The following is a 15511-nucleotide window of genomic DNA, read 5'->3' on the forward strand; positions in this document are numbered from 1 at the left end:
GCCTCCCATACGTCCACAAACAAACACAGAGGATCAGCGCCTCAAAAAGAGGGCTTTTCACCAGCGTCGTGCAAAGCTGAAGGCTTTTTTTTTTTTTTTTTTAAACATTTTCTGCCCCCCCTCCCGCCCCCACCCACCCACACCCTTTCCCCACCTGATGGCGCTTTTTTGAAAGGAAAAAAAAAAAAAAAAAGTGCTTGCGCTTTCAAAACTATTACCAGCAGCTGAACGTGGAAGGGAGTACAGGGCGAGAGCTTTTTTATTTTTATTTTTTTGGGGGGGGGGCAGAGAGTGTAACTAAAGCAATGACAAGCCAGCTGTGTTTCCACAGCTTCATGTAGGGAGGAGGAGGCGGAGGAAAGGAGGGAGGGAGGGAGGGAGGGAGGGGAGGACGGATGGGAAAGCAGCAATGATTAAATTGAACCGGCCTCATCCAAGCAAAGGTTTACACAAACCTCTCTCTCTCCCGGGCTTTGGTGCAAAGGGCCCTCCGATGGGAAGCTGTGATGATGATGATGATGATGATGATGCGTTTTGTTTAATGAGACCGGGTCCAGGATGCGCAGCGGCGGAAAGGGTTCTCCCAGACAGAACCACGGCCAAGACCAAAAAAAAAAAAAACCAACACGTCCTGGATCCCTTCTTGTACAATTTTTTTTTTTTTGTCCTTTAAGTATTCCTAAAAAGTCTCACTTTGACGAAAACCGATTAAACCTCCCCGTAAACATTTAGACCGGGCCCCTTAGACGTGCCCCTCGAGGACCCAGCAAGGTCCGCGCACCCCACTTTGGGCACCGCAAGAACCCCTCTCATACATTCGTCCCTCGACTTTTTCATTTGCACAGACAACCTAGAAAGGCATGAAGTTCCCGAACTGTCCCACAAACGGCCTCGCATTTGTTTTTATTCTTCTTCTGTTTGTTTGTTTGTTTGTTTGTTTGTTTGTTTGCGTACTAATTAGCACGTGACTCTTGCTGAAAAGCACGTCTTTGTTGACTCCAGCGAGGTGAAAGCAAATTGTTAGCAGGGCGATGCTAATTTTTTTTTTAAAAAAAAAAAAATAAAAAAAGAGAGAAACGTTAGTTTTGTTTACCTCTGCTGTCCGCAGCGGGGGCGGCTTCTTCAAAGCCAGTTTAAAAGACGTCTCCATGGCTCCGGTCATTTTCATAACTTCCCTCCTCGGGACTTTCCGCTCCCTCTCCGGACTCTCACTTTCACGGCCCCCGGAACGAACTCACATCGCCGCGGACCGCGAGCATTGGATATGGGAGTTTACTCCGAAACGCACCAAAACCCGGGAACTCCTTCTCGCTCCTTCTGCTCCGGGAGAAGGAAGAAGAAAAAAAAGAAACACGAAAACTTCCAACCCGCTCGCTTGTTTTACCGCCCCGTCCGGAGAGGAGCAGATGCCGCCGAAAAGCGGGACAGAAAAGTCAAATCTGCGGGACGTGTTGTCTCGGTGTTTTAGACATCTTTTTTTTTTTTTTTTTTTTTTTTTGAGAAAGGAAATATCCACTTCGGTAGCTGGCGTCAGTCAGATCCAGGAGTTCAGATTTAGATCCCTCCTCCTCCTCCTCCTCCTCCTCCTTCCTCCTCCCTCCTCCTGCAGATCAGCGAGCGGAGAGTTGACGACATCTGTCCGCCCGGAGGTGGTGCTGCGTTCACAGACAGTCGGATTTTTAGACAGCGGTGGCGCGTGAAAGCCACAAGTGGCGGCTTGAACGCCGGGCTGCAACTAATTTCATTAAGTGACGTCAGTTACAAAGCTTTCGATGCCTATTAATTATTATTTATGTAAAAAAAATATGCCGTATAGTGTTTCAAATGTTTATTAGGCTCGATTTAATGGCGTTTAAAAAAAATTAAAAAAAAATCCAAGTAATACTGGGTTTTGGTAATGCAGTGTACGAGCTTTTGAAAGGAGTACTTGAACGCAGCACAGACCACTCTCTCCTGACAGGAGTAGTCGGATCTCCAGCTGCTCGAAATGCAGAATATTCAGATTACCGTAAAGCAATTAAACGCAACACCGGTCGGTTCAGAAAACGACCCAAAAGGTAACAGGTTCGTGTTTTTTGGTTGTTGTTTTTTTTTAGTTTTTAATTCTACAATTAAACTCGTTCTGCAAAGGAATAAGGACAACAAAACAACGCACTTCACCTGGTTCGAGTCAAGCTCGCACGCGTTACTGATTTCTGGCGCCACGCGAAAGAGCCACACTCACGTGGAACAAAGTGGAAATACCCTAATATTTGTCACTGCGAGGGGAAACACTGGTCAATCTGCCGCCTCTCTAATTTGCCTCTCTCAGCCGGGACACTCCTTCTCTTATTGCGTAACTGCGGCGTGTGCGCTCGGTTCATTTTACCTCCTGCGCCGCGCCGCGCCGCGGGGAGGGGTGGGGATGGGACGGGACGGGATGGGACGGGACGGGACGGGGTGGGGCGGAGTCGCCGAGGGGTTCCGGAGGGTGGTAAAATTCAAAAAGGTGGTGGGTCAGAAATGTGTGATCCAGATGTTGACCACTAGAGGTGAAACCACCACCAATCTAAACAAAAGTGCTATTGTGGTGTAGAGTTTGCATTGATTGACATATATATCTCATATATATACACACACATATATATATATATACAGCAGCGGTCTGGTCTGTTTAAAACGAGGCACGTTTGTAGCAATGGTCATTTTATAATAGATGAATTCGAATGCTTTTAGAATGAAAACGTGCAAATGAATAATAAGGAAAAGGGGGGATAGGGGAAGGAACACAAGATTCACACTGAAGTTTACCCTCCAAAAAAAAAGATTAAAAACAGGTCACAATGCTTGTGAGGAAAAGAGAAGAAACCACAGCTACTAATCTGAGATGTGAAGAAACCAAAACCAAAACCAAAAAAAAAAAAACCCGGAGCGTCTCATGTGAATCGAAGCTTTGTGGTCGGACAGAAAGCGTCTTTGTAATACGGCTTTCATCAGAATAAATGACCGTATCCTCATTGTGTGCGCCCGTTGTCCCGTTAGAACAAAAAGTAGCGAGCTTTCCGTTCCCCCCCCCCCGTCCCGTCCCGTCCCGGATCTGAATTACAGCTCTCGCGTTTCTGCTTTTTAGTGTCGGGGGAAAACACGTCCAGGAATCCCTTCCTCTTCCTCCCCACCTTCTTCTGATTCCCAGAAAAGGTCCGCGGAGAATACGATACAATTCTCAAACATCAGCATCTTTATTGCACAACATTCCCATAAAATTGGGAAGAAAAAAAAAAATAATAATAATAATAATTTGAGGAGACAATTCTTAAAAGACGTTCTGTACAAATACATGGGAAATAAACTCGAGTATGTACAGTTCCCACTGAACCGTCACGCTCACCGTGGGCGACTAAATAATTTATTCATATACAAAGAGAGTGTGGGAAAAGAAAAAAAAAAAAAAAAGCAGATATAAAGTCATACCTTTTAAACATCATGGCTGGGAGGAGGGGGGGGTTGTATAAAAATGTAGCATCTTCAATACGGTGACAAGCATGAATATATGGATTTTAAACAGCAAAATGAGCTCTCCAGAAGCCTCTTCATTAAGACTTGGGTTTTATATATTCAGGGTGCGATTTGAGTCAACAGAAAGACGCGCAAACACCGTCCGGTTGCCGGGGTTACAGTGCCAGTTAAGCCTGCTTTTTTTGTTGTTGTTGTTTTTGTTTTGTGTTTTTTTTACTGGCGATGGAACAGATTTTTCACCCGAACCGAGCCACGAAGTAGAAAACGACCGATCTAATATTAAAGTAACATTTGCAGAAAATTTTGGATTGGTCACGCTATTCCATTGAGGGGAAATTAAATCCCTCCCGCCTGCGGTCACTTTGCCATCAAGGTGCGTTTATTTGTTGGATTTGAAAAAAATAAAAATAAAAAAAAAATAAAAGCAGCGACTCGGCGTGCGAACTTTCTAATTAAATCCCCCGGCGCCGTCAACCGATGACAAAACAAACGTAATGACGAGAGGTAATGAAATAATGTCCCAGTTTTCCGGCTGCTGGTTCCCCTCTATGCCTGTCAAAAAAAAAAAAAAAACATAAATAAACCCGAAGCTGTGAAATTGACTAAACCTCCATTTTAACGCTCAGCAAATCGCACCCTGCTTATACGGCGTAACGAGCGAGATCACTTATCCGTCAATGTCAAGGAAACGTAAGAAAAAAACATGTCCTGCTAAAAGTTGTGTGTGTTTTTGGTTTGTTTGTTTGTTTGTTTTTTCTTTTTTTTTTTTCTTTTTTCTTTTTCCTTTCGAGTGCAACTGTCACAGAAACCGGCTTGAAAATTTGCGTTCGCCGTCCACGTACGCACCCGACCGGTTCCTCTCCTCCCGCCGCCGCCGCCGACAGCGGACGTAGGAAGCGTTTAAACGTGTGCGCAAAATGGTGGCCGGAGCTATAAAAGTGTGAAAATATTTCAGCATTTCGGGTTGGAAAATAGATCGTGTAGACTTTTCCGCAGTGTAAAGGGAGCCTTTCTGCGTCGCGGTCCGACGCAAAAAGAAATATGGTTTTTCTTCCGTTCTTGGATCATCTTAAGGATTTTGACAGCCCCCCCCCCTTTATTATTATTTTTTGTTGTTGTTTTTTTTGTATTTTTGTATTTTTTTTAAGAACACAGCATAGCGTCCGCACAGTTGACATTCCTTGAATTAAAACATCTTAGAAAGTTTACCTCGGGGTTTTTTGTTTTTTTTTCTTCTTATAGGGCAGCTGTAAATGCGTGTGATCCACCGCCCCCTGTTGAAGGTGTGAGGTAGTGCTGTACCTACGATAAGAATTTCAAAGCCACTTTTTAGCCATTCAAAACCAGCTTGCAGAACTGAAGATCGCGAGGCCGACCGCCTAAAAACAGCCTTTTTAAGTCGGGCGCAAATTTGACAAAAACTCAAATCTGTCAGGTTTTGTTGAGCTATTTCAGGGAAGTTTGGCTTTTGTAAACAAAAACATGAAGAGAAACAAAACGACGCAATTGGCATGAAGATTGATAATGTTCTCAGTGATATTTACCTCAAAGTAAAGTTTTTAAAATGTCCGTTCGTTTCCTTTAAACATGAAGTCCGTGACCGACCGGCTTTAAGATTGTACAGGAAAAAAAAAAAAAAAAAAAAAAAAAAGCAGTTGAAGAAACAAAATCCATTTGTAATCATACTGTGTGTAGGTATTTTAAAATGTCATTCTCACCTGGAAAAATGTAATAAAGTCTTTGGCTTTTGTGTCCAAAAATAAAAGAGTCCTGTTTTAAAAGAAACATTCAAACAACAGGAGAAGGTCATTTCAGGGATGGGAGCCTCACTCCATCTGTGGCTCTGCAGCGCCCCCCCGCGGTGCAACTTCAACATTGCGCCGACATCAGCAGCGACGGTTCGGCGTGTCGGATCCCGGCTCTGGTCCGTAAAGATGTGCGCTGCTCGGCGGGGGTAGAGGGGGGGGGGGGGGTTGGAGACCGTCGGACGGCCGGTCAGACCGTCGGGCACCGCCCGGGTCAGACCGGTCTCCTCAGGGCAGCTCGCTGCTTCGGACGCCGGCGCCGGCACAGTCTCATAGTAAGATCTGGGCAACGTAGGGGGAGTGAGTGCTGGCCACTGCTGCTAGCAGAGGGAGGTCGCTGGACTCGATTCTGCCAAAGACACCAGAGCAAAGATCAGGAGGAGGCGAGATCAAAACGGGAAAACAGAAAGTCGGAACATTTTTACTGTCCACAAACAGCACGTGGACCCTTTTAAGCGTTAATTGTGATCAATTTGGAGTAAACGGCTTCACGGCTGCTTTACACCCTCGGGGTGGGGGGGTAGGGGGAGAAGAGGGGGAGGGTAGTAGAGAGTGAAGGTTAACTGCTTACCCTAACACCATGCCCAGTTCTTTCACGTGGACTCTTGTCTGGCCCTTCAAATACTCGGCGAGCATCTTGCTCTTGAAGTAGATCTCCTGCAGGCGGTCCTCCAGGTGCATTATACACTACGGAGGGGAGAGAGACGGGACCGTTCAAACAAAAACAAAAACAAAATCCCAGCTACAGCACGCGGCTGAATGATCGGCGGCTGCAGCCCTGAAACCTATTCCGTCCGCACGGAGACGGCGGCTGAAAGACGGAGGGGAGGAACGTACAAAGTTGGGCGACAGGTGGAGTTTGTAGAGCTGGTGAGTGGACTGCAGTAAGCTGGAGACCAGGCTGGACACCAGGACCTCCTTCCCCAGCTTGCTGACGTCGGTGGCTCGTCTCTGACTGCTGGCCACCTGCACCGTCCACTTGTCCGTGTCGGCCATAATGCAGACGGCCTCCGCTATGGGCTCGTCCAGAACTGGGTGCTGCGGAGGACGAGGAGCACGTTTAAACCAATGAATGAGGCTTTTGTCCCGCGAGGCCGTCTTTAACCTGCACGTCTACTTTCGCTGCGGCCGAACAACTCGCACGGGACGCATCGGTTTTTCTATTTATTTCTAACATGAAATTGACTTTAAAAAAAAAAAAAAAAAAGGTGCAGTAACTGCTTCAAAGAGGATTCAAGAGTATTTGCATATCGAAAAAGTCAACAATTTCTGTGGGATGTACTTATTCTTCAACGTGACGGTAAAAAAAAAAACATGTTTTTGGTCCTTTACCTGAACAGCGTGGGTTAATTCAGTCATGAGGCTCTGCCGGAGCTTCTCGTCACTGGGCAGCCCGTGCAGTACAAAGTCTGGCACGTAGGTGGGGCAGTAGCCTCCAAAGAGAGACCGGCCGAAGTTGGCGATGCTCGGCTTCGAGAAGTTCTCCACCAACTTTGACCTGCAGATCAAACGCGAGAGATTTCTTCGTTTGTGTTTGAAATGATGAGGAGAGATTATTCCGCTCGCTTTTTCCTACTCGTCGACAGCCGGTTACAACCGCAACGCCTCGCCGGCGCCCTGCAAACGGGACGGGGGAGGTTAGTGTGTCAGCGCGTCCCTCTACTCACCCGGGGAACGGCACCAGCACCTCCTCCTGCCAGTCCTCCGTCTCCTCGCTCTCGCTGTCCCCCAGCGCGCTGTCCGAGCTCTCGTTGCGCGGTATTTCCCAGTCGTTGACGGGCGCCGCCTTGCGCTTTTGGTCCTCTTTGCCGTTGCCGCCTCCTTCCGGGGGGACCGGGACGGACAACGGGAGCTCCTTGTCCCGCTCGGCAGGACAGCTCCTGCAGCAGCAGGTGTCGGAGGAGTCGGCAGATCCACACCTGCACCTCCTCTGAGCATCTAGCGATGTGTTCCCCTTCCTGCTGGACCCCGCCTCTCCACCCCCCGAACCCAAACAGAGGCCCAAACCCTGACCCCTGACTGCACCCTGAAATCTGTGACCCAAAGGGTCCAGCGAGTCTCTGTGCATGCTGTCCGTGGTGCCGGCCTGTTGTTTGGCCAAATCGTCTATAGTCCTAGTTTCCACAGGGTTCTCCGGGCTAAAATACTCCTCAAAATGGTCCACAGAGTTTAGGCTCCACTCGGGCATCTTGCTGGATACCCGCTGCAGAGCCGGCGCCGCCTTGGTCTGTTTGGTTTGGTCCTCTGGTGCACTGGTGCTGCTGGTCTTCGAGTCGGCTCCCCTCTGCGAGTGCTGCGGATAAAGTTGCCCTTGGTGACGCTGCGGTTGCTGATGCAGCAGCGGCAGGTGAAGCGGATGTTTGTCCTTGAGGTGTCTCTTGTGCTTTCTGATTTCCTCCTCCATCTTCCTTCTGCGGCTCTCCGTGTCCGACTCGGGGGACATGGAGTCGCCGATGAGGAAAGTGACTTTCGTCGCCGGCTCGTCCTCCTCCGTGAGAGTCATGGGCCCCTTCGTGGTGTTTCCCGGTGCCGCTGGCACCGGCACCGCAGCGGCCGCGTTCTTATCTGGGGGCTTCTTCTCGAGCGGGATCCCCACAAGGCGCGGAGCCGGCGCCTTGACGGGCTGGTTCCCCGCTGCTGCATCCGTCCCGGCCTCCGTCCCGGGGTCTACGGTGACGGGAGGAAGGGACGGACTTGATGCGAGGGCCGCGGGTGTGGACGGAATAACGGGTTTCAGTTCGCCGTCGGTCTCCGCATCCAGCACGCAGACCTGTTCCCTGGGGGAGGCCGAGCCGACGCGCAGCACCGTCTCCAGTCGGGCCTCCGTGGCCGGCTGGCTGCTCGACTCCTTCTGCCGCTCCCCGGGTCCAGCTCCTTCAGCAGTCCTCGAAACCGGAATTGTGTCCTGGCTGTGTCCCGTCTGAAGGACACTGCTCCCGGACCCTTGACTCTCGCTGCTGTCCTCCTCCTCCTCCTCCTCCTTCGCCTCCACCTCCCTCTCCGCATCCTCCTCCTCCTCCTCCTCCTCCTCCTTCCTCCTTGGGTGGGTCCCCCGTGCTGTGCTCCACCTCATTGTCCGTGTACGTGCTGCTCTGGAGGCTGTTGTCTGAAGGGTAGCTGCTGTCGTCGGCCTCAGTCTGCTGGCCGTGGGGCCCCTGGGACAGGTAGTCCCCGCTGGGTTTGTGGACGGTGACCAGGACGTAGTCGGACTCCTCCACCTCTCCCTTCCTCAGGGAGGTGGTGATGAGGGAGCCCGGCATGACGATGGCCTCATCCTCGGCGCTGTCCAGCATGTGGGTCTCCATCAGTTCTGAGCAGCGGATGAAGTAGGTGAGGACGTAGAGGAGTCTCTGGACCAGCTCCTGTCTGCGGCCAATCACCACTGTCCTCGACAGCCGCACTGGAGACCCAATGGCCCCGTACAGGTCCCCTACTCACAGTGAAAGAGATAGAGAAAGAAAAAAAAAAGGCTATCTGTTAGATCAGGAAATCATTTTTTATATTCCGTTTGTATTTATATTTTCACAATTCTCTTACCTCAGGCAGAAGAGAAGTCATTTTTGGATACAAAAATGTGATGGGAGAAAAACAACAAACTGGTAATAATATGTTTAAACGGCTCTTTAACTAGCTGTGTACTTTTAAACAATAATGTTATTATTCATCGTATTTTTTTTTTAAGCTTTATTTCTTACTTTTCTGCCGCTTCTTTATTAATTTGACAAATGAATGCTGTGGTCTGCAGTTCTCGGTTGTAAACACTAGGTGTCACCTTTGCCTCACTTTCTAAACGCTTCCCATGTCACTTGAGGTGAAAGTATGAACTACTTGACCAACACTTGGAGGTTCCCTCTTTATGTAGGATACTTCTTTCCAAGTTCAATGCCTATAAATCAACTGCAGCTTCTCACAAATCAGAAAACTATCTATCTATATCTATATATATCTATATCTATATATAATATCTACAGATTTCCACTTGTGCAACCCGGGATTTACGTGGACAGACACACGGATACCAGTGATGCCGATACCCTCTGCTCACGTTGTTATTGAAGCTCTAGGGTTGTAACATTTTCATATGTAAATAACATATTTATCACACCTGTAATGTCTACTTTAAAGTTGAATGCTGCTACACAGATTATTTAAACCTGACAAGAGGAAATGCATAACACCAATAACACTGACAGACACACACACACACACCCCACACACACACACACACACACACTAACTAATACAGACTTAATGAAGCTGCATGTAGAGCAGACAGTCTAGTTCTAGCTTGTCTTCATGCTGGGAGGATTAACAATGACATGTTTCAGCCAAAATAAACCATCAAACACGAGTGTTACATTTGACTTCTTCTCCACCCAGGTGCCTCGACAGAATTCAAAGGAACGCCCAACCGTGTGTGTGTGTGTGTGTGTGTGTGCGTGTTTGCGTGTGTGCGTGTTTGCGTGTGCGCCTGTCTCACCTAGCTGTGCCCAGAGCGGGTTGTAAGGGTGCGTCTTCGCCAGCATGTCGACGCTCTGGGAGGAGTGTTTCTCCAGGAAGATCTTGATCGGAGGCTGTCCATTGGGCATGACGGTGGGCACCCAGGCCAGGTGATTGGTCAGGATGGCTGTCAATAACGCGGGGAGGAATCTGGAGAATACCAACCACAGGTTGGTCAGCAGAGAGCACATGAGAATCCATAGCTGCGCTGGTCACCGTCTGCCAGATATCATGGGTATTTCTCCGTCCGTTTCCCTCCCTGACCTTTTGTCGGTGAGGTCAAGTACACTCTCGCTACATGGAAAACTTTGGTCAGGCTTTTTTCTTGCCGAATTGTACACATACGCACATCCAATGCTGGCAACAGACAGATACACACACACACACACACACACACACACACACTGCATTAGCATGATTCACTTCTCACTTCTGACAAGTGTCTACTTCCCTTCCTGTCTCATGACTCAACGGTAGTCAAGTTTCATCACGTGTCAGAACGCAGTTGTGGCTGCGGCAGTCATCAAAGCCATCAGTCATGGGAATACTCAGAAACTCAGACACGATGTGATACAGTAAGATCAAAGACGCTTCATTCAGGAATCATCGACACGTAGGAGAAGGGTAGTCACCCTAACCGGCGGTGGTGGAAACAGTGACTTCAACTACGAAGCGATGCTGATAAAGAAACACAACCGGTTACCTAGGAGACAGTTTCTATTCACGGTCTACATTTAGATAGCGTGATAAGAGAACAGGTCTGAACAGTATGAAGTACGGTGGTGGTGCTTTCGTAAAAACACATTTTCTGGTCATCTTCCTCAAACATGTGCTTTAAAAAACAATGTGGGAGGCACTGTGGTGTCAATTTACATGGATTTCCTGTTGTGCATGTTTTGAATTTCCACTCTTTTTATGGACCTTCCAGCCATGGTGACTGTGATCAATCAAGTTTTAATCCAAATTTATTCTTTTTTTTTTTTTTTTTTTTGTCAGAAACGGAAAGAACCCCTTTGTCAAAATCATTAATTTAAGTCCTGTATCAAGCAGAAAGTCTTTCCAGCAGATCATTTATTCCATCACTGCCTCTCCCTTTATGTGCCTTTAGACCCGAGTGGGGTGTAGATCTTTAAGGTTGATGTGGCTTTTAAACCCTGCGGGGTTCAGAATTGATTTAACGCTGGTTTTATTTGCAGGCTTTTGAAATTATTTTTTCGATTTTTGCCTTTGCTTATACTGTTCTGCTAATTCAAATAAAAGTAACCAACCTTTATAAATAAAGATTGAATGACTGAAAAATTGAAAAAAAATAATATATATATATATATATATATATATATATATATCATTGTAAATCAAATATGTCTTCATTTTGATTTTTTTTTTTTCCAAACAGAATAAGCCAATTGTAGATGTCAACTTTTTCTATGGGAATTTATAATGAACAGATAAAAGGACGAATCAGTATTAAATAGTAATGAAAACTCAGTTGCAGCCCTCATAGTTTCAAAGTTAATGGAAGTTTACAACACACACATGATCTGATACGACATCTCTATGGAGTCAATCGGTGATCAAGAACAGAAAAACACATCTTTTAAGATATTCTTACTGTTCTTTACGGTCAACTTGATTTAATAATTCACGCAAGTTAAGTGAACGCTACTCGAATCAACTGCAATGAATATGGGTGCCATGTTCAATAAAGGCCTTGCTACCAATTCATATATGTACAATTAGTAGTGGTTTGACATGGCTTTGTAACGGCAACAATAAGCATTTAGAGACTGGCAGGGATCCACTCATTCCCAGCGCCTTTTGAGGCAGACAACTAAATGCAAAGAGGGTGAAACATTCACAGTGTGTGTGTGTGTGTGTGTGTGTGTGTGTGTGTGCATGCGTGACAAAGTGCCTTATAAAGAGTAAGAAGGGGGTTTGTGGGAGAGAGAATGAGGAGTGTGTGTGCGCGAGTCTGCATGTGCTTCTCTGTTGATAAGCTTGCCACTGAAGTACAAGCCAACAAAGATGTGGCGAGAGTAGACGTGTAACATTTTTATATCCAAGTGCTAACACGCGCGCGTTTTCCCACTTTATATCTGCGAGCTTGCTTGATTCATGCCCGCTCTCTCGCTGGCCGTGCGACTGACGAAAAGGCTACTCGTTTAGATAAGCATTGCATTTTATATCAACGTGTTTGAAAATGCATTTCACATGCTGTAGCTTCTTCAGGTCCCGGTCTACGACGCAACCTCTTAAAACTCATGACATTTGTGTGACGTGGGAGAAGTTCGCCGACTATCAGTGGACCCGGTGGGAGTACAAGCAGACACTCAACTGGTTCTTGGAGGCCTGCTCCATCAGCAGGGAGAGCTCCCTCATGAATTGACCGCAGAGCTGGTTCTTCTCCGACGCCCCGGACATCATGGTCAGCCAGACGGGCTCGGCCACACGGGGCATGGTGTAGAGGTCGCAGATGGTCATCCTGGAGATGAGGTACGGCGAGGGAGGGTGGGAGGGATGAAAGAGGGAGAGGGCATGGAGAGAGCAAATGAAAGGGGACGAGGGGAAAGAGAGAAAACAGACAGAGTGAGAACAGACATGTTATTGTCTCTCAGGGTAAACAAAAGAGATCTCAGTTCACAGAGCTTCGCTGTCTGCACTGAGGCCATGGGAGACCCTGGTGTGTGTGCGTGTGTGTGTGTGCGTGTGTGTGTGTGTGTGTGTGTGTGTGTGTGTTCGTGTGTACGTGTGTACGTATATCTATCTGTATGTGGCTCAGCTAGGCCATTTGTCCATTGAGAAGGACCGGAGTTTCCAATGGAACGTGGGGCGTGTTGGTGAGCATGTCTCGGCCGGGGGCCAAGCTTTGACACAGGGGCAGAGGGGGAATCTCTGCAGCCTGAGGAACGTGGAGAATCTGGATTTTTTTTTTTTTTTTTTTTAGTCACAGTTGAAATATGGACCGCAGCTGCCGGCCCATGGGTCATAATAGACAACATATACTCTAAGAGAGAAATTGACGTTTTTCCGAGAAGATCTAGGTGCTTTCATTCCACAGCAAACGTATGAACCGAATCCACATTGCAACTCTAATCGTCAGATAACACAGCCGGGCTAACTGTAGGAGACTCAGCCAGCCGTTATCACCTCAGGTGATCCGTCAAAAGACCTGCAGTACCTGCTCGTGAGGGATTAAAAAAAAACCGGTTCGGATTGCCTGATTCAGGCTGTAGGCACGGTTAACTCTGCCGTAAACTCACAGCCTCTTTGACCTATAAAGAACCCGGTGATAGGAGGGATGCAGACAGGCTGCATGCTGAGAGAAAACACAGGTGTCACAGTCAAAGTGACCTTCAACTACAAATCCAGTATTGGAGTGATCGAGCTATTTCAGGACGATGTGTCCCCCCCCCCCCCAAAGAAAACATGAACAGCTGAACGTTTGTACACGGTTTTACAAGTGGAAGTCCTCAGCAAAATGAAGAACTAATGAATTGAACAGCATTGTGATACAGTTGTTGCAAGTAGTTCTTTTTTTTTTTGGTTTTTTTTGGACCGAGCCCGTTAAGTAATGTAACCCTAAACCTGCGCTCGACTTTAATATCAACCGTGTGACATTTAAGAGTTCGCAGTGGTATTGTACAAAGATGCCGGATTAAGTTCGTAGACTGACTGTCCTTTAAAAATAATGAGAATTGAAAGAAAAAAAAAAACAATTAAAAAAAAAAGTGTTAAGAGGAAAAAAATATATATATATTTCATTTGATTAAACTGGTAATTTCAAATGAAGTCCCGAGGCTGTCTTTTTTTCTCACCGAGAACTGAATAATTCAATGAATCAATCAGCGATGAATCATTGAGGAACAACAACACAGCGTGTTCATAGCAGGAACCAGCATGTCAGACCTAGATGAACTTAAAGCAACTCAGAATATTCAACACGCCGCCGACTCTCTCTGCGCGTCGTCAGCAGGGTAGCAGAGATGAGCTGTCGTTTGGACGACAGCATCAAATGACCTGATAAAGCTTTATTCATTCCTGTATTTTGAACGGGTCGACTCATTGGTGGACTTTTTAAGCCCCCACTTCCCCACTACGCTGATCTCCTGAAAGCCCACCATTGGGGAGAAGTGAGAGGCTGAGGCGGTGCTAGATGAGTCGGTAAGTGTTTAGTCTCAGCCTCTCTTGCAGCAGCTGTTCAGGTGAACTATAAAGAGCACGCCTGTGATGTGAAATTAAACTGACGTCAGGCCGAGGAGTCAGATTTGAATTGCCACACTACGGAGGGCGACAATTCAAACATTTCTGACCTCATTTATGGCTTTTGGCTTCACCAAGAGGTGTTTCATAAGCCAATTTAAAAGAGCCTTACAAATATTGCAAGTCAAGCTGCTCAGTTACGATCACTAAAATGTTCTAATTCCAGTTATTACATTTTCAATTTGGGGAAGAAACAAAAAAGAGCGAACCTCGATGCAAACCGGGTGGGTGGTCTTATTAAATATATATTATAAAGTATTTCTACTTTATCGCTATTATTGAAATGTTAAGGACAAAACTAAACTGGCAGCACGCTAAACTGTGCAGCTGTAGACATTAATTGCTGTTCAGTCACCGCTCAGCTTTTTCCTTTCGTTTTAGTCCACTCTACAGTCTTGTCATTGGTTCAAAGGCTGATATCGGCTTCCACAATTTCTGGGAGCTGTCATTTGGTCCATACTTTTACCCACGGTGCTTCAGAGAAGGACACCTTATTTTTGGCGTAATGGGAATTTGATCTCTTTGTGTCTTCAGCGTTTCTCGCGTCTCGAGTCTAACTGGAAACCCTAACATAACCCCAATTTAGGCTGGTGTGACCTTTATGTACGCATGCCTCCGATAAGTGCTCAGCTTATCTTTGCCAGCATGCGTGGGTGTTTGCGCGTGCCCACCCTCCAAAACACGTCACGGCTGCGCCCGCATCGAGGAGATGCATTTCTTCCAGTTTTTTCTTGTAATGTTCCATGAAGTCAAAACCGCTGAACGGCAAAGGTAGCTATCCTTATATTTAGCTGCTGTCTGAAGGTGAGATTTTACAGATATTTTCTAAGTCCAGGGCAGTAGCGGCCCTCCTGCTGGCACTCGCATATTATTTACTATTCTGGTGCTCGCCACCAGTGTCTGCGGCAGATAGGGTTGCCACTCGGGGGGCTTGAGTTGCTGAGACTGGCTGTCAACAACAGGCATATGACTGCAGCACTGAGGGGACCTCAAACTGGGAACTGCCAGCCAGTGAGTGTATGGCAAGTGGCTGTAGTCGCGGAGACGGGCATGTGCGCACGCACGCGCACGCAAAAAAGAAGTCTGTGTTTTATGAGTATGCCAAAACTGGCAAGCATGTGCCACCCAGACATGCATGCACATACAGAAGCCTAATCAGTAGAAATGTATGATTTCATATTTCATGTCACCACAAAATTAATTCTACAGCCTTCTTGGAACTGGTGTTTCTGAAATAAAACACCCTCTTCAGGCGAGGTAGCAAGTGTGGCAGCTTCTTGCGTGCCAAACCACGAGCAAAGTCCCAACGCAAGAAGTTCTGGTTTGTACTGTGGTTACCATGCAACGTCAAAGGTTTGGTGAAAGTCAGGTAGGGAACAGATTGTTCCTCTTCTCTTTTACTCAACAAATGTTAACATCTCTTATTGGACTTTTTTTTGTGCATTTTTCTT

The 15511-nt window shown here is 47.0% G+C and overlaps 2 protein-coding genes across 5 annotated transcripts in view; both read right to left on the bottom strand.

Moving 5' to 3' along the window:
- LOC138631948 (rap guanine nucleotide exchange factor 6-like) overlaps nt 1–1341 on the bottom strand; it is a 128739-nt gene extending 127398 nt beyond the window's left edge. For all 4 annotated transcript variants that reach the window (XM_069717191.1, XM_069717184.1, XM_069717175.1 and 1 more), the window contains exon 1: nt 1094–1341. In XM_069717191.1, coding sequence (XP_069573292.1) covers nt 1094–1168 — 75 coding nt within the window. In that variant the 5' untranslated portion in view covers nt 1169–1341. The remainder of the gene's footprint in view (nt 1–1093) is intronic.
- Nucleotides 1342–3196: 1855 nt separating this feature from the next.
- Nucleotides 3197–15511, bottom strand: part of fnip1 (folliculin interacting protein 1) — a 39101-nt gene continuing 26786 nt past the window's right edge. The window contains 8 exon segments of the mRNA XM_069717218.1: nt 3197–5649; nt 5872–5987; nt 6138–6338; nt 6633–6798; nt 6968–8331; nt 8333–8730; nt 9781–9950; nt 12136–12282. Coding sequence (XP_069573319.1) covers nt 5571–5649; nt 5872–5987; nt 6138–6338; nt 6633–6798; nt 6968–8331; nt 8333–8730; nt 9781–9950; nt 12136–12282 — 2641 coding nt within the window. The 3' untranslated portion in view covers nt 3197–5570.

This window comes from Brachyistius frenatus, unplaced genomic scaffold, assembly GCF_029030835.1.
Source record: "Brachyistius frenatus isolate BFR_SWC_R1_liver_20210118 unplaced genomic scaffold, ASM2903083v1 Contig_5, whole genome shotgun sequence".
In the NCBI taxonomy this organism is placed as follows: Eukaryota; Metazoa; Chordata; class Actinopteri; family Embiotocidae; genus Brachyistius; species Brachyistius frenatus.